The sequence below is a fragment of the Ascaphus truei genome, chromosome 5, assembly GCF_040206685.1.
Source record: "Ascaphus truei isolate aAscTru1 chromosome 5, aAscTru1.hap1, whole genome shotgun sequence".
Taxonomy (NCBI): Eukaryota; Metazoa; Chordata; class Amphibia; order Anura; family Ascaphidae; genus Ascaphus; species Ascaphus truei.
Window position 1 is genome coordinate 62,582,304 of NC_134487.1, and position 24,261 is coordinate 62,606,564.

A 24,261-nucleotide genomic window follows, 5' to 3' on the forward strand; every position below is an offset into this window, starting at 1 on the left:
GGCAACCCAAAGCAGGCATGCAGCGCTGCGGTCAGGGGAACTCCCAATTCTCAGGGTAGAATATACACTCCTCCGGCGTTGTGATTCTGACTTGTAAATCACACCGCTTCTCAGCATCACACAGTCCTACGTGTTTCCTCAGTCAAGCTGAATTCATCAGGGGATGGGATATGGTTGTGTACACATACTAAATAGTCCCAGAAACCAATCAGGGGAGACTAATCAAATCTCCACGTGAGTATATGTTGCTTTGTTTCTAGAATTAGCATACCTAATCTCACTAGATTACAGAGAATTTATACAATAAATTAAATTATCTTAAATGAACACACCAATCATTCTTTGCATAATTATACACTAAGTACAATACAAACATCATATGATGCTAATGGAGGAAGAAAAACCTCTATATTATTAGTCTTAGGCTTGTTTTATAGTAGCCGCATCCGTGCATGCGCGCGAGTGACTGCTATAGCTCGTGCACGTGAAACACATTTTGTGTGTTCAGGGCTGTGAGCGACAGATGGGCGTGGCTGATATGCATGGGTGGGCGTGGCCAAGACAGGCTTCACAGTACAGATTGGTGCAGTGACGGATTATCCCATCAATTCCTGGTTACTATTCCTAAATACGTTCTGTTTCTGTGGAGGGATTCTTTTTAGACTTTGGATTTATATTCCGTATAGATACACGCGTTGTGATTTGAATCTAGACCCTGATAGATTCGTTTCCTTTAGCCCCATGAGTTGAGGGAATGAAACATGGTAACTATCCTATAAAACTATCATCCTTGGGACGACCTCATTGGAAAGGTTTCCAGTTCTTCATTTTTCAAACGAAAATGTTATTTTCTCCTTTTTGACATTATAAAAGTATATTTGCAAATATTATAAAAGATGGCTAAATAAAGCAAATTATATTTGCTGCTCAGAGGAGTGACGGCTATCGACCGTTTGAAGTTTTTAATACAGTCTTCTAAAAGGAAAGAGAAACAAAGCTGTTAAATGGTAGTGTGTACACACACCTTGCCAATGAAATTGCAGCCTCACTCTGATTGGCCAATAGAGTGTGACCTCGAGCGGCAGCAGCGCGGAAATACACTATCCAGACTCTTTCCCCCGATCTGCCAGCTCAACACTCACTGCCGTGCGCGTGCTGCCGAACTATATAAAGTCAGGCTTAACACAGCCAATTATAAGTGCCGCATTCGCACGGCTGAGCAAGCGCGCGCACTATATTACGGGGTATATTACAGACTTTTGTTGAGCTATGTTTTTGCTATATTTATTTATGTTACTATAATGTAGATTATATTATATATTTTTTTTCAACGATTGCCATTCTTTGTTGTTATATTATGTTAATTGGTTATTACCATGGTTAGTTAGCTTTCTTTGTGGAATGTTTTTTCCTTTTGAGATATTATAACATATGTTTATAATAAAAAAAATTCTCATTTATGATTACTGTTGAATCACCATATAGAAGCATGAGATTTTTTACTTGGCACATATATCATCTTTATTGTTGTGTTTTTAAATGTTTTGTCTGTTTTTCTTTCACAGCCTTTAATCAGGTTGATGTACTCCTGTCTACGCAGTCCTTTTTATTTTTAATAGATGTAGTTTAGTTTGTTATTTGTATTTTGTTCTTACTGGGGTTTATAGTATGCTGCGAGAATTCGGGATCCCCTTATTTTGTGGACTGGACTCAGTCCTTCTCCCTTACTGGTTCAGTGGGAGGTGGATCGGGATCCTGTTTACGGGTCGGGGGTTTGGTTTTCTTATTGCGGTCTGCCTTTGCCCTTTTTGTCCCTTCTGAGCATCCATTCCTGTTTTGCACCGGCAGCTCTGACATCAGTTGATTGCACTGTTCGAATGCGCGTGCGCTTTGGCACGTTGCGGGATTGGCGCGAAACGGGAGCGGGTCTCTTGGTTTTAAAAGGACTGCTGACATTAGTATTTTACTTCTTGACAAAGAACTTTTCGTTCGAAACACGTAGGAGGTACCCTCCATGCTTTGTTTACTTCAATAAAGGATTTTTGCACTACTTGATCCTCTCCCTGCTCCTTTTTGGCTGTGCTCTACTTTTTTTTTTGCTTCTTTCTGGATCTTGTAAGCAGCAGCACGTCAACCCAGACCAAGGAGGTGATGTTGAGTACCATACTTTTATGCTATACGGACATTCCCAATGAAATTGAGTGGGTGGTTATTCCACGTACCCCCCAGTTTTCGGGGATCATATAAATTGCTTTATGGATATACTCATTATTCATGTCAAATATTGATGCACCTATACCTATGGTTCTGGACTTTAATTATCATTACCAACCTTGTACTTGAGCACTCTTACCACGCTTCTTATCAAGATTGCAAAACATCCCCTATGTTTTACAATCTAAGCAGTTGCGTATGAGGTCAGAAGAAATTGCAGTATTGCTCTTAAAAGCTAAAACGGTGCATATGTGAACAGAGTGAGACAGATTGCATTATTGTAAATGCAACATATCGAGTAAAAGGGCAGTGTGGAACATTTTAGGACAGTGGGGTACGGGTGGTGGGATGACAACAGATGAACCTTGTTGAACAATTGACGAAATATAAGCAGTGTTAAAAACTTGACTCCATGTCGTCATGAAGATCAAAAGTACATTCTGAAAGAGGTAGCACTTTATTATTGTGCAAACCAGACACTTGGAAAACAAAGAATAAAATGAAATCTCGGACATGAGAAGGGTTGGCAACTCTGTTAGAGTTGGTGTCTGGTATTCTGATTGGCTCGGTGGTGCACCACATTCCAATTGTTGGTGCTAGTAAAATTGAAATATGACCGGGCAATAGAAACATACAGGGCATAGCAAAGACCATGTTTGTAAAGAATTAAAAATGAACTGTCAAAACAGGAATAGGATAATTACTATTTATTTGAACATTTGCATGCACATTATTTCCGACTGTCTCTCAACATACTTCATGGATTGTAAAATGAATCCATACCCTGGAGATTTTACAATGTAGTTTTACGTTTGATTTTATTACTGTTTTACACTGTCCATCCTGTGAATTTTGGAGTACTTAGTTGGCATTTAATTATTAAAATCTACACAAATACATTTTTTTTGCTATCTAACTATTAAAACGAATATCTCACTTAACTTAAATAACGTAACTTTATATAACTTATGCTTATTTCAAACACTGGTATTCAAAGTAATGGTGACTTCTTTTTAAATCTGCATAGTAAATATTCATTTTCCTTTTATTTTTTCTTAAATTAATACATCATGATATGACACTTAAATGGCATTTAAACTTGCAGCAGTACAATCACTCATGTGTAAGATAGAATGTGTGGCATCTTGGTTGATGTATGGGATTTGGTTTCAGCCTTGCTAAGTTCCTTCATGTACTTACACCTGAAAGAGGTGCAGATTTGATAGCCAACTTACCAACTTACTCATACTTACCAACACTATTTAGAAGAGGGTTCCTTGATTTCTTAGCTAAAATCCATACATTTTCTATTTCCTCCCTGAAAATATTCTTCTTAGCCCAATGCAAGGTAACAGATCTTTTAAAAATCACCTGCATTTTTTTTTATCCCAAATCTCATTGGAAGAAGTTTTGATATATTGACCAGCAGTCTTGGGGGAGAAGCTATATTTTTTAGATTCTTCAAGAGTGGATTTACCTATAAACAAACAAAATGTAAAAAAAAAAAAAAACATAAGAGGAGCAACATATTTAAAAAGTACTAGTTTGAGAAGTGAAGGCACAGAACGTATGAAAAAACAAAGACTGTATCCTGACGATACAAGATAAACATATCCGTCCGAGAACGAGCACATTGCAATTTCCCTTGAACTTTAGCACTAAAAGGGTTAAATTAACACACAGAAATGGAAGTTTCTTTTAATAGAAACTAGTCACCTGACTCCCTACTTGTTGCCCTCTAAATTGGTCACGGGATTGTGCAAACATAGCTGAAGAGGAAGGCTGTCACAGTGCACTCGAGACTCCCCTCGGTGTGTAATTCTTCATATCTTGGTCAGTTCCATAGATCTGTCATACTGGTAATTGTAATAATATATATATTTACTCATTACAGTAACTATGGGTTTTGCAGATTGCTTGCTTGCTTTTAGTCTTGGAGGATAAACTGCATCTTGAGGTGTGTGTGTAGGTCAGTCAGTAATTACCACAGACTTTGGCATAAGCTACCACCAGGTTTATCGCATGGGCTGTATAACTTATGCTATTTCATAGCTGTGAACATCTATTAAATCACATAAGCCGTTAGAAAGGAGTTACTGAAATACATTTATTACTCATTTTAATTTAAGGTATGTTGGCAATACAAGAGCGTTTTGCATGTAGGAGCAAAACATTGCCAATCTAAAACCTAAAATAAGGCAAATCTCACTACAACACATTAGTTTCATTTAGTGTAGTAAGGCCAGAAAATGCATTCTAGCTTTTGGCGGGGAATACAAAATTTCACACCTTCAAGTACATATTTATGGCCTTGGTTTTCCCAAACTCGGGAGACTTCCCGCCCCACCCCTTTTATTGTCTTTCTTTTTTTTTTTTAACTTTTTTTTTCTGTTTATTGATATTCTTGACCCCAGTCTCCTTTTTTGGCCCCATTCAACAATCAGAAAAGTGGGAGAGTCGTCGTACATGTTTGGGAGATTGTCGCATTTACAAGCCTGTCGGTAGCTGTAACTTTGTAACTGTAATTTAATCAGTTACAAAACTGCAAAAAAACTATGTGAGCTTTAGTTTACAATTACACTGCATGTTTGCCAAAGTCTGAGGTTCAAAGTTGTCTTGCACTCTCCAGATTTGTTTTTTCAATAATAGCATCAAAACGTGAATCCACATATCCATTTGGTTGTTTTTTATTTTAGAGAGCACGCACAGTTAATGACGATGGGAACAAAGAAGAAGATTTTGGTGCTTGGATCAGGTTATGTTTCTGGCCCTGTCATAAATTACCTCACAAGAGATCCCAACGTTGAGATAACTGCAGGTAAATACATCCACAAATCACAATACCTTTGCATCCCTTGACATGGGAAATCTGCATATTTTCTAAAAATGTCAACATATTGGCTTTATATCCACTGCTTGTAATTTAATGATTACTACAGACAGGTGATAAAATTACTTTGCACTTGTAAACTTTCTCAGATTAAAGGAAAATATAGCATTACTTTGCGTTAACAAGTCACAAGGAATATTTAATATAAAATTTTAAAGTATAAGTGTGTATGTATATTAGTTTATTTGTATTTATTTTTCTATTTCATTATCTTTAGAAAAATTATTCTTGGGTGCTCGCAATTTAATTTAAACCAATCATGAAGCACTGTGATTAGTTCAAGGGATGGTCATAGACAGTGGTCGACAAATCACCCAAAAAAAAAAAGAATAAATTCCTAATAAGAACAACATTCGTTTTTGACATAAGTTTATTTAGTGTGTGTATGTGTGTGTGTGTGTGTGTGTGTGTGTGTGTGTGTGTGTGTGTGTGTGTGTGTGTGTGTGTGTGTGTGTGTGTGTGTGTGATTTAGAAGGGAAAAAAAAGCCAGATGTGAATGACTAGTTTCCTGAACCCCATAATTAGTGCCTGGACGCCCCCGCTTCACAATATCTAAAGCAGCAATCCCACCTGGGATCTTACCTGATCCGCAGTCACTCAATGTCCAGGTACCCTCATTCCCGCAATGTTATACATTGGAGGGGAGGTGTTCCCTACCTGTCTTCTGGGTTAGGGGGGATTCTGATGTCTCCCATGTGAAGCTCGAGAGTTAGATCTGGAAGAAAGCAGTATAGGTTATTTCGGTGTAGGTATAGGGCAGTTGAGATATATAGGGTAAATAAGAGATCGGGAGAGGGAGTGTGTGGGGGAGAGGGAGAGACAGAGAGCGCGATGATAGAGAGAGTACGACACACACACTCACACACTCTGATGCACACTCGCTCTCTAGCGCACACTCGCTCTCTAGTGCACACTCGCTCTCTGACGCACACTCGCTCTGACGCACACTCGCTCTGACGCACACTCGCTCTGACGCACACTCGCTCTCTGACGATCACTCGCTCTCTGACGATCACTCTTTCTCTGACGCTCACTCTCTCTCATTCTCACATTCACTGGGTGGGTATTCATTGGAAGGGAGGGGGCCCACCTGTTCATCCAGGGCTTGCTTGTCCTCCACATGCCAGCTGGGGGTCGGGCAGCCGGTGGGGGGAGGAGGAGGAGGGGGGGCGGGGCGGCAGCCAGGCGGGGGGGGGGGGTCGGGCGGGAGATGCAAGAGGTCGGGCAGCCAGGCGGGGTGTCGGGCAGGAGTTGCGGGGGGATGGGGAGACAGCCGGACAGGCTCAAGGCCACACCAACCTCCCAAATGGGAAACGTGGCCGGGGAACTTTGCCCGCCGCGCGTGCGCCCCCCCTCTACCTCCCGCCCAGGCTGCAGCCATGGGGACGGGAGTGAGAGCTGCCAGCCTTCCCTTCTTCCCCGCTCCTATTACCCTGACCGCAAGGGTGCCAAAGGAGCGTGGGACGGATGGGAAGCGCCTACCTTGTCGTCCAGCCGTGGGCAGCAGCCGCGGGGACCCCCCTTGCCTCTCTGCCTACATCCCGCCCCGGGCAGCAAGCAGGGATCGGGTGCAGGGGGAGGAGGGGCTTACCCAAAGCTGCCAGCCGGTCCTCTTCCTCGCGTCAGCCCAATCAGGGAGAGGATTATTTATTTATTTTTTTTAAAAATTGGCGCGAGCAGGGGAATTCCTAGAGCCGCAGCACGGGTCGCCAGCGGCCAAAATCCAGTCGCCACAGGCATGCGGTTATGCGTATTTGTCGAAACACTGGTCATAGATAATGAAACGCACATACACACAATCATTTTTAAACTCCCCTGAATATGGGGGCTCCAAGAGAATGGCATTCTATTATTACTTTATGGAGCTCCCCAGGAATACTATTCCTATTATTACTTCAGGAATACCTTACCCCATCTTGCTTCGGGGTGTTTTTCGGCACACCTAGAGCTGGTACTGCAGCTGAGGACCTATTTCTTCTATTCGCAGTAAATCCCGAAGAGTGAAAGATAATACATCCATTTATAGACCTCCCAGTCTTTTGCTGAATAAGTAGCACTGCAGATGTAAAGCTGTTTTTTCTAAAATAATAATAGCATGTTCTTGTATAGCGCTGCTAGTTTTACGTAGCGTTTTACAGACACATTTTGCAGGCATAAATCCCTGCCACGTAGAGCTTACAATCTGTTTTTGGTGCCTGAGACACAGGGAGATAAAGTGACTTGGCCAAGGTCCCCTGCTTCAAACTCAGTGCCAGCCAGTGTCTTTACTCACTGAGCCACTTCTCCCTGAAAATGTTCATGTATATGTGATGTAGACAAATTGGTATTTAATGATGCAAAATCAAGTTTATTTCATGTTCAATTATTTGCCTAAAAATCGAAATTCTGTTTGTCCCCAGTGTCCATGGTAAAGGACCAGGTTGACCACCTATCTAAAAAATACAACAACACAACCCCAGTGGCAATGGATGTGTTTAAGAATGAAGAGAAGCTGTCTGCCCTAGTGAAGAAACATGATCTCGTAATCAGGTTCCTATACGGAATATATTTGGTTGAACAGTATTATATTTGATATTGGGTAGAGCACATTGACGATTGATTTCTAAACTCTACAGTATCACAAACTGCTTTCCAAGCCAGTAAATGCTCCTTTCCCAACTGGCTTTAAAACACTGCTTTTTTATGTTTTACTTTTTGCCTTGGTATATAATCATTAATAATAATTTAGCTTCTCCTTTTATAATTGGGGAACATGAATATATAGTTTGCATAGGTATAATGGCGCAAATCTTCACTGTACTGTAAAAACTTTATTCATATACATTGCAAATGCATTCAATGATTACTTTGTGGTGTGTGCTACCAACTTATTAGCGAAACGCAACCCAAACCACAAACATGAACCTCATTCTGACAGCACCCCTATAGCCCAACCCTCTCCAACACAAGCGCTCCTCAAACTAAAACTAAGCAGCCAATGTGGACCTGAATAACTGCAATCCAAGTTCCTAAGACTTTGTGCTCCAACCATTGCCAAACCAATTGCTTCCATAATCAACTCTATTCTGGCTGCAGTCCATATCCCGAAGATCCTGGAAAACTGCCAGAGTTGTCCCAATCTTCAAAAGTGGGGACAAAAACACTGTCTCAAACTACAGGCCAATCTCTCTTCTCCCAATACTATCCAAAGTCATGGAAAAATGTGTTCACTTACAATTAAGCGATTTACTATATCAAGACAAATTTCCCTAGCCAATTCCAATCTGGCTTTCGGCCCAAACACGCCACAGTAACTACTCTCCTAAAAGTTTGCAATGAGATCCAGTGTGGAATGAAACTGGGACAACTCACTGGTGCAATATTCCTAGATTTTGCTAAGGCTTTTGATACTGTTGATCATGTTACCCTGCTTAACAAACTCCAGTGCTCTGGAATAGGGATTCATGCTTTAAACTGGATTCATTCCTAACTATCAGGTAGATCCCAACATGTCTATCTCAGGCTCCAACTCCAACCCCCTGGATATCACATGTGGTGTCCTGCAAGTCTCTGTTCTGGGGCCCCTACTCTTCAGTGTTCATCAATGATCTTCCTACAGTTTGTAAGGGAGCTTCAATACACATGTATGCAGATGACACAATCTTATATGCACACAGCCCTAGCCTCTCCGACCTTGAACACATACTTCAATCTGACTTTTTGAGATATGAAAATTGGATTTCCCAAAACAAACTGTTTTTAAACACTGACAAGACTGTAACAATGGTATATGGGACCAAGGCTAACATTTTAAAGCTTCCAATGGCTGAGCTCCAGATCAGAACCAACGCTAATACCACCCTAACTCCTGTTACTAGTTTTAAATACTTGGGCATATGGTTTTATTCCCATTTAACGTTCGGGGTGCACATTGATACCCTGACATCCAAAACCTATGCCAAACTAGGTGTACTTTATAGGAACAAATTGTCCCTAAGTCTGCTGGTCAGAAAACGTATCGCACAGCAGATGCTAATGTCTATTATAGACTATGGAGACATAGTTTACGGCTCGGCACCCCAAAGACACCTTAGCAAACTTGATACCCTCTACAATTCAATATGCCGTTTTGTCCTCCAATGCAACTACAACACACATCACTGCGAAATGCTCAAAGAACTAAATTGGTCATCACTTGAGTCTAGGCTCAAAGTTAATCTTTCCTGTCTTGCCTTCAAAGACTTTCTGGGCAAGCTACCCGTCTATCTGAACAAGCTCCTCACCCCTACCACATGCAACACTTATCATCTGAGACCTGACACCAAAAGGCTGTTCATGGTTCCAAGGTTCAGCAAAGTATCCGGCCGCTCCTCCTTTTCTTACTGTGCACCCCAAAACTGTAACAATCTACCGGGGACCCTAACATCCACCACCAGTCTAAGTTCTTTCAAAACTAAAGCTGTCTCACATTTTAATCTGGTCTGTAACTGTTACATATGCCTATAATATATATTATCTCTAACTGTGCATGCAATGTCTTGTATATAATGTATAGCCTGTTAACTTATGTTACTGTATTTGTAACCATGTATTGTTTGTCATCTTGACTCTATACCCAGGACATACTTGAAAACGAGAAGTAACTCTCAATGTAATACTTCCTGGAAAAACATTTTATAAATAAATATGTGCAGCCATGAAAGATCTGCAATGCTCAGGAAATTAATTCTGCTCTTCTGTCATTCAGCTTGCTGCCCTATTCAGTACATCCTCTTGTGGCAAAGAAATGCATCAAGAACAAAGTCAACTTGGTCACCGCCAGTTATCTAACACCTTCCATGAAAGAGCTCCATCAAAGGTATGTTACTGAGAATGTTTCCCATGTTCACGTTTTGTTTTAAAATAACAAATGAACTATTTTTAAAACATACTTAGTATCGGGGTGTAATCGTATTGTCATTTAAAGATTTTTTTTGTGTGTGTTGTATTCTTATTTCACGTGCCTCGTCAGTAGGTGAGTAGATCTTCCAGTAAAAATGACATCTGACTAAAATATGCTTAGTATCCTCCCCTTCCTCCCATTATTTTGGTAATATGGCATAGTGATCTAGTATTCATTACTCCGTATGAATTTTTGTTATCTAATAAACAGACTTTTTATCCATCCAAGTTTCATCGGCACGTGACGGATCTTATTTCAATATTCATTTATTGGGAAACCTGATTTCCAAATCGGACTTTCAAACTGAACAACATCCTGTACCCCACAAAGGTTAATACTATACAATACTGCTCCAACTCTGGAATAGATGTAGTCTTGGGTAGCTACATGTTAATAAAAGCATAGCATATTGTTTGGGTGAAGATCGACTTCACATGATGTTATCAGCATTGTGGGGGCCTGGAGGATGTGTGCAGAGGGTTTTAAAACAGGGTTGTTTAAGTGTAAATCAAAAATAGGCTTTTAGCCAGTGGGTTTAAAGATAAAAACAGTTTGTTTCAGCAAAACACAGGGTTAAAGGAAAACAAACAAAACAGGACTAACTCCCATAGGTAAAATAAACAGCTGTGTGATGCTCCATCCTCCAGACATGCACAAAAATAACTTCCTTAAGTATGAGTATATAAACTACATTAGTGAAATACCTTCCAGGAATATAACAATATATCGCACTTCTTCCTTATTGAAATGCACAAATGTCCACAATTGTCCGAATAGCTGGCCCAGATTCCACTTGCAATGCGGTGAGAATCAACACAAACTAGTGTCCAGTCATATCAACATCGGAGTGGATCAATAGAAATGAAGAACAGGAGTATAATAACTCACGTTTGTGTGGATAGAGTCCTTGTAGTGTGTCCATCAATTCCAGGGTATGGGTGTGCCTCCGTTTTCCAGCAGCTTGAAAGGAGAGAAATAGAAAAACAAAGCACTACTGCACTAAGGCATGAGTGAATAAAAGGTTAATACGAGTGCGTGTCCATGAAAAAACAATTTATTGGATCCAAAGTAAAAACAGTAACATGGAGGGGTACACCAGACCCCCACCAATGCGTTTCGACCGTTGGTCTTTCTCAAGGTGTCTAACGAACAGCAATCAGAGAAACCGTTCACCAGTGGAGGGCCATTATCTTCGGCTGGGGTAGGGTTCTGTGTCCTTGTGCAGGCTTCTCTCCACAGTGGTCCAGTGTCATGTAACGTCCTTGGCCATGGAAGCAGGGAAGCTACGCTTGTGCTGTCTGAATGAAATCAAGTGGAAAAGGCCCCTTGTTTGGCCAGAAAGAATTCCACCACAGCCTGCTCTCTATAGCGGTCCAGTGTGTGTCTGGATCAGAAATACCTGTAAACTGCTGCAAAGCAGGCTTTTGAAGTCTGTTAATTAGTCGGGTTTGAAGCTGGTTAACTTGCTCATACTGAGATGACATACAGGACACCTACAAGCTCATATTGAACCCCCAAAATAACCACAACATGTATATAAGTGTCACAGAGGAGTGCTACTGAGTGCTACTGAGTGCTACTGAGCATGGCAATATATATTTAAAACCAGAGACAGAACATGAAACACAGACAGAGCTCAGTGCACATCCAGTGAAACTTATACACGGTACAGTGCCTAAATATATATGTATAGATATCTATTAAATAAAATGATCTTTTAGTTTAACATTTTGGCCAAAGTGTTGTAAGCCCCTGAGCCACTACACGGCAGACCACATCTCAAGGGTCCCTAACACTAATATAAATTCTTAATAACCTGTGCATTACCAGGAAGAATGATTTATAATAAATCTGTCAAAATTAGTTGCATAGTTCTAAGTCTGATTGAAGCTTTTATTAACCTGTACATTACCAGGAAAAGCACTCTGTATTAGATTTGTCACAATCATACTGCAAGCAAGCAAGTTCCCCTGAGAGTGGGAGATGCTATGGAGTGAGCTTTTAACCATTTAAATGTGGGAGGGGGTGAGCTTCAATTAGGTAGGAGGTTGCCACCCTCCAATCAGCTAAGACCAGCTGAACAAGAATTGTAAAACTTACAGGACACTTACAAGCTCATATTGAACCCCCAAAATAACCACAACATATATATAAGCATATAAGTGTCACAGAGGAGTGCTACTGAGCATGGCAATACATATATTTAAAACCAGAGACAGAACATGAAACACAGACAGAGCTCAGTGCACATCCAGTGAAACTTATACACGGTATATGTGAAAAAAAAGAGAGAAAAGAGCGCAAACCAATGATAGTAAATGTCAACATGGGCAAGTTTAATAAAAAAAAACCAGGGAAAGCAAAGTCCCTATAACATTGAACTGACCAATATAACATAGGAGGCAATGAACATATAATGAAGTAATAATCCCAGAAGAACTGGGCATTACTGGCCAATAATTCCCTGGCTGGAAGAGTTGAAGGCCCGAGGCGAAGCCAGTAATGCCCTGTTCTTCGGGGATTATTACTATTATAGTTTAAAAATGTAGGCTTTTTTTTTTTTTAATTTTCATAAAAAAGATACATTTTTGCAGTCATATTGATTTTTATCAGCTTTTACTGCAAGTTTATTAAAAGGAAATTGTACATACACACACACACACACACACACACACACACACACACACACACACACACACACACACACACACACACACACACCACCTCTATATACATAAACACACTCTGCAGTCCCCCCAACACACAGTGCAGCCCCCCTCCTCTACAACCACAAAACACACTGCAGTCCTCCTTCACCCTCACAAAACACACACAGCAGCACCCCCTCCACACACAAAATACAGAAACACACTGCAGACACACACACACACACACACCAAAACACCCATGTAAACCCACACACTGCAGACACACAAAAACCAACAGACTCTGCTAGCTCTACATCCACAAAACACACACTGCAGACACACACAACACTCTGCACCCCTCCTCCACCCACAAAACACACACTGAAGACACACACACTGCAGCCTCCCCTCTACACCAAGAAAACACACACACACACACACACACACACAGCAACAAGACTCTGCTGACCCCTCTATACTTAAAACCAGAGACAGAACATGAAACACAGACAGAGCTCAGTGCACATCCAGGGAAACTTATACACGGTACAGTGCCTAAATATATATGTATAGATATCTATTAAATAAGATGGTCTTTTAGTTTAACATTTTGGCCAAAGTGTTGTAAGCCCCTGAGCCACTACATGGCAGACCACATCTCAAGGGTCCCTAACACTAATATAAATTCTTAATTACCTGTGCTGAGATGTACCAGCTGCACTCAACAGCTAGAGACAGGTTTTTCTTGTAAAGCCTTTAGACAGGGAAAGGTGCAAAGTAGTGGAGAAAAAGGGGGGGGGGGCACAGTAAGAAACAGCACCAACTTATGCACACTTCTTCATTAGGATAGGGAGAGGGGGAGGGAGGGGTGGGAGGAGAAGACAAGGGAAGAGAAATGTTGAAGCAAACTTTTTAGGTGGAGACACACTCACATCAAATCTCTAGTATCTTGATCTGATGTCTCCTCCTCTATATAAGATTAGGTGGGTTGTAGGTGGGGAAATGCCCTCTGGTATCTTCCTTGACAAAAAATAAAAGGGAAAAAATAGTGCAATACGATTTAATTAAACAATGGGTGAATGAGATTAAAAACTTACAAGCGACCGGTATTATTAGGCATAGGAAGGAGATGCTGCCAGACTCCACAACGTGTCCCTCTCTGGGTTGGGGTGTTCCGTCTCGGCTGATCCCTGCTGGCAAAGGTTCTTTCTGTCTGTATGCTTGGGTATATGCTGCTGTAACGTGGATAATCACAGCCCGTGCACAGGCTATGTTCTCCTCCAGCCGTCTATCCCCTTTGCAGAGACAGTCTTTAGCTTCCTGATTCCGCTGCGCATGCGCAGACGGCGGGACGCTGGGCCAAACACAGGGAAAGAAACTCCTCACTACGGTGGCTTGGAATAACCAAAAAACGTCAGACGCGTTTCGCCAATGCTTCCTCAGTGACGTCACTGCAGTGTGTTTCTGTATTTTGTGTGTGGAGGGGGTGCTGCTGTGTGTGTTTTGTGAGGGTGAAGGAGGACTGCAGTGTGTTTTGTGGTTGTAGAGGAGGGGGGCTGCACTGTGTGTTGGGGGGACTGCAGTGACGTCACTGAGGAAGCATTGGCGAAACGCGTCTGACGTTTTTTGGTTATTCCAAGCCACCGTAGTGAGGAGTTTCTTTCCCTGTGTTTGGCCCAGCGTCCCGCCGCATGCGCATGCGCAGCGGAATCAGGAAGCTAAAGACTGTCTCTGCAAAGGGGATAGACGGCTGGAGGAGAACATAGCCTGTGCACGGGCTGTGATTATCCACGTTACAGCAGCATATACCCAAGCATACAGACAGAAAGAACCTTTGCCAGCAGGGATCAGCCGAGACGGAACACCCCAACCCAGAGAGGGACACGTTGTGGAGTCTGGCAGCATCTCCTTCCTATGCCTAATAATACCGGTCGCTTGTAAGTTTTTAATCTCATTCACCCATTGTTTAATTAAATCGTATTGCACTATTTTTTCCCTTTTATTTTTTGTCAAGGAAGATACCAGAGGGCATTTCCCCACCTACAACCCACCTAATCTTATATAGAGGAGGAGACATCAGATCAAGATACTAGAGATTTGATGTGAGTGTGTCTCCACCTAAAAAGTTTGCTTCAACATTTCTCTTCCCTTGTCTTCTCCTCCCACCCCTCCCTCCCCCTCTCCCTATCCTAATGAAGAAGTGTGCATAAGTTGGTGCTGTTTCTTACTGTGGCCCCCCCCCCCTTTTTCTCCACTACTTTGCACGTATCTACGTCGTGGAGCCGCAAGCAGAGTGACGCGCCCGAGGACACCCTTTTTTCTACCCATATTCATACAGAGGTTGGTGAATCACCTCTGAAAGACTCAGGCAGCGGAACCACTCTGTGGAAAGGACTGAAGCCACACATCAAATAGTAGGCTTAATTTTCTGGCGCGAACTTTCTCTCTTTTCCCTTTAGACAGGGAAAAGATGCAGTCACAGTGCACTTAGGAGATCTCCCTTTGTTCCTCCTTGGATCTGATGTCTCTGCACCGACATGTCCTCACATTTGCGTTCTTTGCACATGGCACCTCGGGACACGTGGTGTAATCGGGGGTGCGCTGTGTGTCTCCACAGTGATCATAGTGATGATATAAAAGTGCAGCAACTTCATGAGATCACACTACACATTAAAGAGGAATATTTAAAACGTATATTAAATCAGCTGTAGGCTACTGTAATTAAAAAATAAATAAAAACAATAACAAGCCCGCACATATCAAACATTCTTCCTAAGTGCTGTAATGCATATCAACACAAACCTGGAATATATACAGGAGATCCAGATAGTCACACATCTGGGCCTAGTGATTCACTAAGGAAATAATTAACGGTGACTGCAAATTATCCCTTGATATACTTGAAACACTCCAAATACCAATCTTAACTGCCAAAAGTATGACCATTAAATACATAAAACCAATTTAATTTGATTTATAAATTATTATACATTCAGTATGACAAATGTACATAACCTTAAATGTGTTAAGTATTTTAATAGTACAGTATTGTGAAACCTACATGTAAATCAAAGCGCTTGTCTATTCCTAAATTGATTTATATATGGCCCTTTTTCTTTTGTTTAAAATGTATTTCAGTGCAGAAGATGCCGGAGTAACAATTGTTGGAGAAATTGGTTTGGATCCAGGCCTTGACCACATGCTGGCCATGGAATGCTTTGACAAGGCTAAAGCTGTAGGAGCAAAGGTACAATAAACATGACTAACATGATTTGTAATGTCAGTGAATGCGTTTCTAAGGTGCATTTACTGTACAAACTGAACCTGGTCAGGTTAGCATATCTTTCTCTACCTGAATCCTAGTTCTTCACTCCTTCCTAATAAGCTCTCTCCATGCTTACCTAACAAACCTCAATCTATTTATTTTTTATTTTTCCTTCTGTTTATTTGGTCTCCTAGTCTGTTGTACATGAAACTTTTTTTTTTAAGAACTGATAACCCTATGCATATACTCTTACTCACATAGTAGTAATATTGTATTCTATTAATCTAACTGTAACCTTATGAAAAATGACCAAACATTGTCATGAATTAGCTTGTATTTTGCTAGCAGTAGTTTACTAGTGATTTTCATGAATAGCGTGTGTTTTTAGGTGGAGTCGTACGTTTCTTTCTGTGGAGGACTTCCTGCCCCTGAATATTCAGACAATCCTCTGAGGTACAAGTTCAGCTGGAGTCCGCTGGGTGTGCTTTTAAATACAGTGCAACCTGCTACGTATTTGAAGAATGAACAGGTAAAGAAACCCAAACTAATGATCTTGAATAACCGATTTTAAAGCTGAAGGGTCCTGAATCTTATGGAAGAGCATACATCAATGGCACCCTACGGCAGTCCAGTATGTCGTCTTCAATAAGAGAGCTGGACAGCGAAGCCACCGACTGTGTGAGCAGGGGAAATTATTGCATTTTGTTTTAATGCAATTCCCTTCAAACTTCTTTTTTTTTTTTTTCCCCCTTGTGTCCTGTTTGCATAATCCTTTTTACTCGCCTTCGTTCAAGTAATGTGATAAACATACAGTAGAAACATTTAGCACTTTGCATATAATTTTTTCTTAGCAATGTTAAATTACACTTTATCAGTGGACTTGGGAATTCAACAGCATTAAAATTAGTGTGTGACACAATTTCGCCTGCTCGCTAATGACGATTGAGGCTGGCAACCTGCCCTCGCACCGGTACCGGTATCGCTGCTGCATCCTGCCGAGATTGGTAATGTCTCAATCATAATGCACTGCAGGGGCAACACAATGGTGGGGATGGGAAGAGTCGGCATGCGGGGAGGGAGGCACCAGGAAGAGAGAAGGATTTATGTATTCAGTATTTTTGTCAGATTTTGTTTAGGTTTTTCATTGGCAATAACCCAAAGAAAAGCATCTAGTGACAAACATGGGTTTGGTTTGACAGATGGTATGATTGTTTGTTTTTTCCATCTCGGCTGAGCTAAAAGTTTTAACATGCAGATTGAAGGTACAATTTGCAGTACAACCCTGAAGACTTTTCCTTTTGTATGGCCGTTTTATTATTGCACTGACTATTAAACATATTTTCCTGATCACCCTGGCAGTGGGCACCTTTGGGCTAATCTCTCCTCACTCTAGGTAAGACAGGAAATTGACTTTTGCAGGTAGGCCATAAAAGGCCCCTCCCTTTACCTGCACTTTAGTCTTTTTCCTGTCCTCACAGCTAGGAGTAGGATTTTTTGTTTTCTAATGGGACTCACCTAACTGCAACTAGTGCAGCGATCCAGGGACCTTAACCTCTCTGCCCTGAAGCTCCGATCGACGCGCCCCTGAGGGTGGCAAGACTGAGACCCCCAGGAGTCGGGGGAACCGGGTACACACGGGGGGGGGGAAGCAGCTACAGCTGCGAACCGTGCAAAGGCTCAGATTGACCGCATTAGCGTCTGGAACGCTGCGGTAGGAGGAACAGTGTATGCGGCCGGACGGGAGTGCGCGCGTCACGTTCCGGCCGGCGGGTGCATCTGCAGACACGCAAGCCGTGCACGAGCACTGTGGTGACGTCACAGGGGCGACGGAGAGTGTGTGAGAGAGTGTGTGAGTGTGTGAGAGAGTGTGTGAGTGTGTGAGAGAGTGTGTGAGTGTGTGAGAGAGTGTGAGTGAGAGAGTGTGAGTGAGAGAGTGTGAGTGAGAGAGTGTGAGAGAGTGTGAGAGAGTGTGAGAGAGTGTGAGAGAGTGTGAGAGAGTGTGAGAGAGTGTGTGTGTGTGTGTAGCATGGAACGCTCAGCAGGGAGAAGCCAAGTGCTGGATATTAAATCAAAGATGGAGACTCCTTAAGGGATCAGTTCCCAAGACTAGGTGAGTCCTTAGTTTTAGTATTATGGGAAAGAGAGAGGATCTATATACATTAGGGTGTATATTTAGTATTTATTTTGTTTTTATTAAAGTAGCTCGGTGGTTACCCTTCCGGAAGCAGAATCTCAAAGGGTACTTGGGAATCCCTGCAGCATAAGAGAAAAGTCGCTAAAAAGACTAAATGGTGCGCTGCATGCGAGAAGCCAGCTCTGATGGGAAAGAAGCTGTGTGAAAATTGTCTTAAGGCAGCAGCAGGGGATTCTAACGAGCAGATGAGCACCTTCCTTGTACTAATGAAGGAGGCAGTTAAGCAGAGCCTGGATGCTGCTGTTCAACAAGCAGTTAACCCTGCGCAAAAAAGGTCAAGATCCCAAACCAGTTTGGATAAGGGAAAAGGTTTTTCATCTGATGAATCAGACATAGAATGCTTTCAGGTGTCAGAAGGTGAATTGGATGCATCAGATCAAGATATTCAGGAGGATGAATCTGAATTTGATGTAGAAATGGTGGACCCACTCATCAAAGCCATGAGACAGGCTTTAGAATTAGAAGATACTGAAGAATTGACCCACAGGAAAGATAAACTGTTTGGGCCAAGACAGAAGAAAGGTAGAGTTTTCCCTATACATCAGGTGATCAAGGAGCTTATTCAATCAGAACTGGCGCGGTCAGACGCCAAAGTATATATACCAAAAAGATTTGGGAAAATGTATCCGTTTCCACAGGAAGATGTCAAATTTTGGGAAGCCAGCCCAAAGGTGGATGCTGCTATATCCAGAATAGCAAGAAAGACTACAATTCCAATAGAAGAATCTGCAACCTTGAAGGACACTATGGATAGGAAAATGGATTACGTATTAAAAAAGGCATACGTCACAGAACCGGCTTTTTCGAGGCACCAGAGGAAGAGGATCATTTGCCAAGAAAAAATTCGCATGAAGGTCAAAGGGCCCAGCAGTTGCCAGTGGGAGTAAGACAGACGCAGTTTTCTGCAACATGGGCCAAAACAATACAGGACAAATGGGTATTGGAAATCATTCGTCGAGGATACAGCATAGAGTTCAAAGGAATGCCAAGAAGAAATATATGCCTACAACAAAGGTACAGTCCAAGGCAAAAAGAAGACAAATGAATTCAGTTTTAAAAAAGTTACTACAAGCAGAAGTGATAACGAAGGTACCTCAGGAAGACAGAGGAGGTGGAATTTATTCCAGAATATTCCAAGTACAAAAGTCTTCAGGAGATTACAGAGCAATCCTAGACCTAAGAAAGGTAAACTCATTCTTGACAATAAGTTAATTCAAGATGGTGTCTTTGAATCTGATCATTCAGGAGGTACAACCAGGAGACTGGATGGTATCGATAGACTTAAGGGACGCTTATCTAGACATGCCCGTATCAAGGAGACACCAAAGATTCCTAAGGTTCGCAGTGAACCAACATCATTATCAGTACACAGCACTGCCATTCGGTCTGGCGACCTCTCCAAGGACATTTACAAAAGTTCTAGCCCCATTAGTGGCAGAAATTAGAAAAAGAGGGGTAGAAATATACCCATACCTGGACAACATCTTGGTAAAGTCAAAAAGTCGGGAGAAACTAGAACAAGACCAGGAGATGGTCATAACCTTCTTGGAACAACACGGTTGGTTAATAAATAGAGACAAGAGTCACCTAGTACCCACTCAACTGCTAAAGTTTTAGGGGGTGGAATTCAACACGGCAAAGGGAGAGGTGAGGTTGCCAGACACAAGGAGGCAAGACATAGCACTGCAAGCGAGGAAGCTCTGGAAAGCAACCAGAACTTCAGCAGAAGAATGCATGAAGCTTCTAGGGAAATTAGCTTCAGCACTAAGCGTCATAAAATTGGCAGCGCTCCATATGAGACCGTTACAAAACAATTTTTTACAACAATGGAACGGGAACCACAAGAATACAAGACAAAGAATCTTGTTACACCCACGCACATAAGAAGAGTTAAAGTGGTGGGAGGATACCCGAAATCTGGGGAAAGGACGGACACTACACCCAGTACAGTGGGAAAGAATCACAACAGATGCGAGCAACGCAGGTTGGGGTGCCCAAATGGGAGAAACACTGGTGCAAGGAACCTGGACAAACCAGGAACAGCATCTTCCATCAAATCTGCTGGAATTAAAAGCAGTACAAAGGGGCCTGGAAGCTTTCCAAGACCAAATAAAAGATGGCAATATAAAGATAAAGTCAGACAACCGGTCGGTTGTAAAGTATATAGCCAAACAAGGGGGAACCAGGAACAGAAAGCTGATGTATCTCACAGCAGAAATCCTCTCTTGGGCAGAGGGCCACTTATCAGAAATCACAGCCGTACACATGCCAGGACTGGAAAATGTCACAGCAGACTTTCTAAGTCGCAACATTATTCACCCAGGAGAATGGGCATTAGACCCACAGGTGTTTCAAGAGCTGGTAGAGCGATGGGTTCAGCCAGACATAGATCTCATGGCGACACACCAGAACCGCAAGGTAAAGAACTACTGTGCAAGGTGTTTTCATCCAAGCACAAAAAGCACAGATGCTCTCAGCTTCAAATGGGATTTCAAGTTGGCATACTTGTTTCCCCCAATTCCCCTAATTCCGAAAACAATCAGGAAAAACAGGGAAGACCAAGCGGAAGTGATATTGGTAGCACCATTCTGGCCAAGAAGGCCTTGGTTCACACACTTGGTAAATATGGCAGTGGATACACCATGGTACATACCAGATCGCAAAGAACTTATGCGACAAGGGTCAATATGCCATCCGAACGCCAAACAATGGGCCTTGACGGCATGGCATTGAGGTTGAAGGGTTGTTCAGACAAGACAATCCAGACCCTATGACACGCAAGAAAGGGATCCACATCAAAAGTGTACCATAGAATCTGGCTTTGTTTCCGGGATTGGTGCACAAAAGAAAAACAAAATTTCTTCTCACAAAGAATTGTGTCAATAGTGGAGTTCTTGCAAAAGGGATTTGAGAAAGGTCTCCGCCTCAGCTCTCTGAAAATACAGGTGTCTGCACTATCAGCCTTAATGGAGAGAAATTGGGTGTATTAACGGCACCTCCTTTCGAACCTATACAAGAGATAGGTTTGAGATGGTTATCGTGGAAGATGGCGTTCTTGGTTGCAATCACCTCAGCAAGGAGAGTGGGAGAACTACAGACACTATCAGCTAAGGAACCATTCCTAGTCGTGCATCAAGACAAGGCAGTTCTCAGACCAGTGCATCAATTCTTGCCAAAGGTCGTATCACAGTTCCATATGGATAAGGAAATCGTGATCCCACCATTCTGTCCAGGTCCAAAGAACAAGAAAGAGGAGAGATTACACAAACTAGATGTTGTGAGATGCCTAAAGGTATATATGGAAAGGATGCGAGATGTCAGAAAATCAGACAGACTATTCATCATACCAGAAGGACCGAAGAAGGGTCAAGCAGCATCTAAGACAACAATTTCCCAATGGATAGTGTCTTGTATTAAAAAAAAGCTTATGAAAGCAAAGGACAAGATAAACCTTTGAACATTAAAGCTCATTCCACAAGGGCCATATCTACGTCATGGGCATTTAAAGCCCAAGCTACACCAGGACAGATATGCAAAGCAGCGGTCTGGTCCTCGTTCAATACATTTTTGAAATACTACAGACTAGACGTACAATCATCAGCTGACGCAAGCTTTGGGCATAGAGTTCTACAATCTGTAGTGAAATAAAGTGTAAAGGGAATTAATAAAGGTCAAACAGATAAAGGCATTAACTGGTGGTGTTTATTTCTGATGTATCCCTCCCTAAATTTGTCACTGCTGGGGTATGTCCCAAAGGTGCCCACTGCCAGGGTGATCAGGAAAGGAGAAAATTTAAAACAACTTACCGTAATTTTCTTTTCCTGGAACCATGACAGTGGGCACATAGTTACCCTCCCTATGTATGTCTAATGCCTATCGGTTATATTTTTCAGCTATGGAAGAATTCTAAGACTAAGGGGCAGGTAGAGGGAGGGGCCTTTTATGGCCTACCTGCAAAAGTCAATTTCCTGTCCTACCTAGAGTGAGGAGGGATTAACCCAAAGGTGCCCACTGCCATGGTTCCAGGAAAAGAAAATTACGGTAAGTTGTTTTAAATTGTCTTCTTTAATGCAGTTCAGTATAAATGAAACGTAAGTATAGTTTTGTCTTTCAAATTTAGCAGCGCCACTATTTGTTGCTATGAAGGAGTGGCGATTGAAGATTTTTTTTGGCTAGTGCAGTTAGATATGAAATGTCATGCCCTGATATGGATATTTATCGCTATATCCCTATCTAATTGAGAATGAATATATCTATCTATATCTATCTATATCTACAGTATCAGCAAAAATAAATATACACTTAATTAATGAGTGCACTTATTAATTAAGCCTAGGTAAATTAACACTCCTCCCTTTAGAAGTATACTGCTGGTAAAATAATTGTGTGTGTGTGTGTGTGTGTGTGTGTGTGTGTGTGTATTCTAGAAAAACAAATCACAAAAAGCACAAGCTCCATAGCGCGTAACTGTGTACAATATGGGTGAATTTATTAAGGAAAGTGTCCCTAGGAGATACACTTACAAAAGGTTAAAAGAACATATACATTGGAGAGAATCTGTATGGGGCGTCACCTACAGGAGCGGGGGGGGGGGGTCCGATCGTGATACTGTGCACCTGGTATAGCTGCTTCTTACTACTACCACGAGTCCTGCAGCGTTTCAGCGTCTCCAATGCTCAAAAGAGCTTCCTTCTGTGATGCAATGTTGGAAATACAGGCAGAGCAGCTGAAAAAAGTAACGGAGCACACAGGACCTCCTCCCACACGTCTGTCTGAGATGACGTCACCTAGTCTCTACGCGTTTCATCACATTACGTGACTTCCTCCTGATATATATATATATATATATATATCTCCAAGAACCGCTCCTGCGCTCCTACCAATTTGGGCTAAAATATACTAGTGACATGTTTACATTTAGAACTGGTCTGTGTGACAAAGGCGTCGTTTGGTTGCATCTTTTGATCAAAACATGGTTCACGCCTGCCAACCTCGTCAAGGTAGACTCCGTTTAGCAGGTACCTACACTGAATATATGTCATTTCTATATAATTCAACTGGTGTTCAAATCTTTATTTGGAACTCACAGTGGATAAAGTAAGAAAGACATTGCATAGATTCTGCGAGTAAACGCTAAACAATATTCACCTGATATATTGGAGTCCTGCCCTAGCGGCTTCCAGGCGGCAACCCCTAACTGTGTTAAGATCTAGTTGGCCTCTTGGGAGAGAGGCCACAGTGGTTGCTGCTGTTCATTGGACTCATAATCAAAATGAGTCCTTCTCAAATTGATACAAGACACCTATTAATCCAGTGATTGGTATCTGGGATGTAACTGACTTTTTTTTTGCTAGCTCTGTAAGAGTTTGTTTTTATTAATTAAACTATATATAATTGTTGTGGCATTACAATATGTGCATTACCTATGGAGCATGTGCTTCTTTGTTCTTTTTATAAACCATTTTTCTGGATCTGGGTGATCCCTTCTAAAAGCTGGTGTGTGTGTGTGTGTGTGTGTGTGTGTGTGTGTGTGTGTGTGTTCGCATTGATACAGTATTGTATTTGTGTTCGTATACTTAGACTTATTCATGTGAGTGCACTTATTAATTAAGTGTATATTTATTTGCGCTGATTTTCTTTCTCAAACCATGCTAATAAATGAAAGCAATAAAAAGGTTGTGTATGTTTTGGTTGTGAATACTCATTAACTGGGTTATTGACTACAAGAACAGCGTTGAACAGCTGCTCCGTGTCTTTCAGCTGTACGTTTTAAGCAATGTGAGTGCAAGATCAGTAGATCATGCTGTGATATGTGCCATTATAAGCAATAACGTATTTACATTATTTGAATTCAATTTGCATTATGTATTGATCTGTGTCCATTGGTAGATATGTAACTTTTATGTACAGGCTTTTAGATTGTAAATTGCATTCTCATGACAATTAATACAGGTATGGTAGTCCTTTATTTTCAATTTGTCATGGTATAAATATAAATATTACACACACACACACTCACACACTTACATCACTTGCATTCAGGGACCATTTAACACCTTAAGTCATAAATCGCATACTGCACAGGGGGAGGGATAGGCTTCAGTCACAGATACATTCCAGGATGCACTG

At 41.7% G+C, this 24,261-nt stretch overlaps 1 protein-coding gene across 4 annotated transcripts in view; it reads left to right on the forward strand.

Moving 5' to 3' along the window:
• Positions 1-24,261, forward strand: part of AASS (aminoadipate-semialdehyde synthase) — an 85,427-nt gene that overhangs the window by 43,730 nt on the left and 17,436 nt on the right. For all 4 annotated transcript variants that reach the window (XM_075599925.1, XM_075599924.1, XM_075599923.1 and 1 more), the window contains exons 14-18: positions 4,911-5,032; positions 7,504-7,633; positions 9,831-9,941; positions 15,812-15,920; positions 16,327-16,467. In XM_075599925.1, the coding sequence (XP_075456040.1) occupies positions 4,911-5,032; positions 7,504-7,633; positions 9,831-9,941; positions 15,812-15,920; positions 16,327-16,467 (613 nt within the window). The remainder of the gene's footprint in view (positions 1-4,910; positions 5,033-7,503; positions 7,634-9,830; positions 9,942-15,811; positions 15,921-16,326; positions 16,468-24,261) is intronic.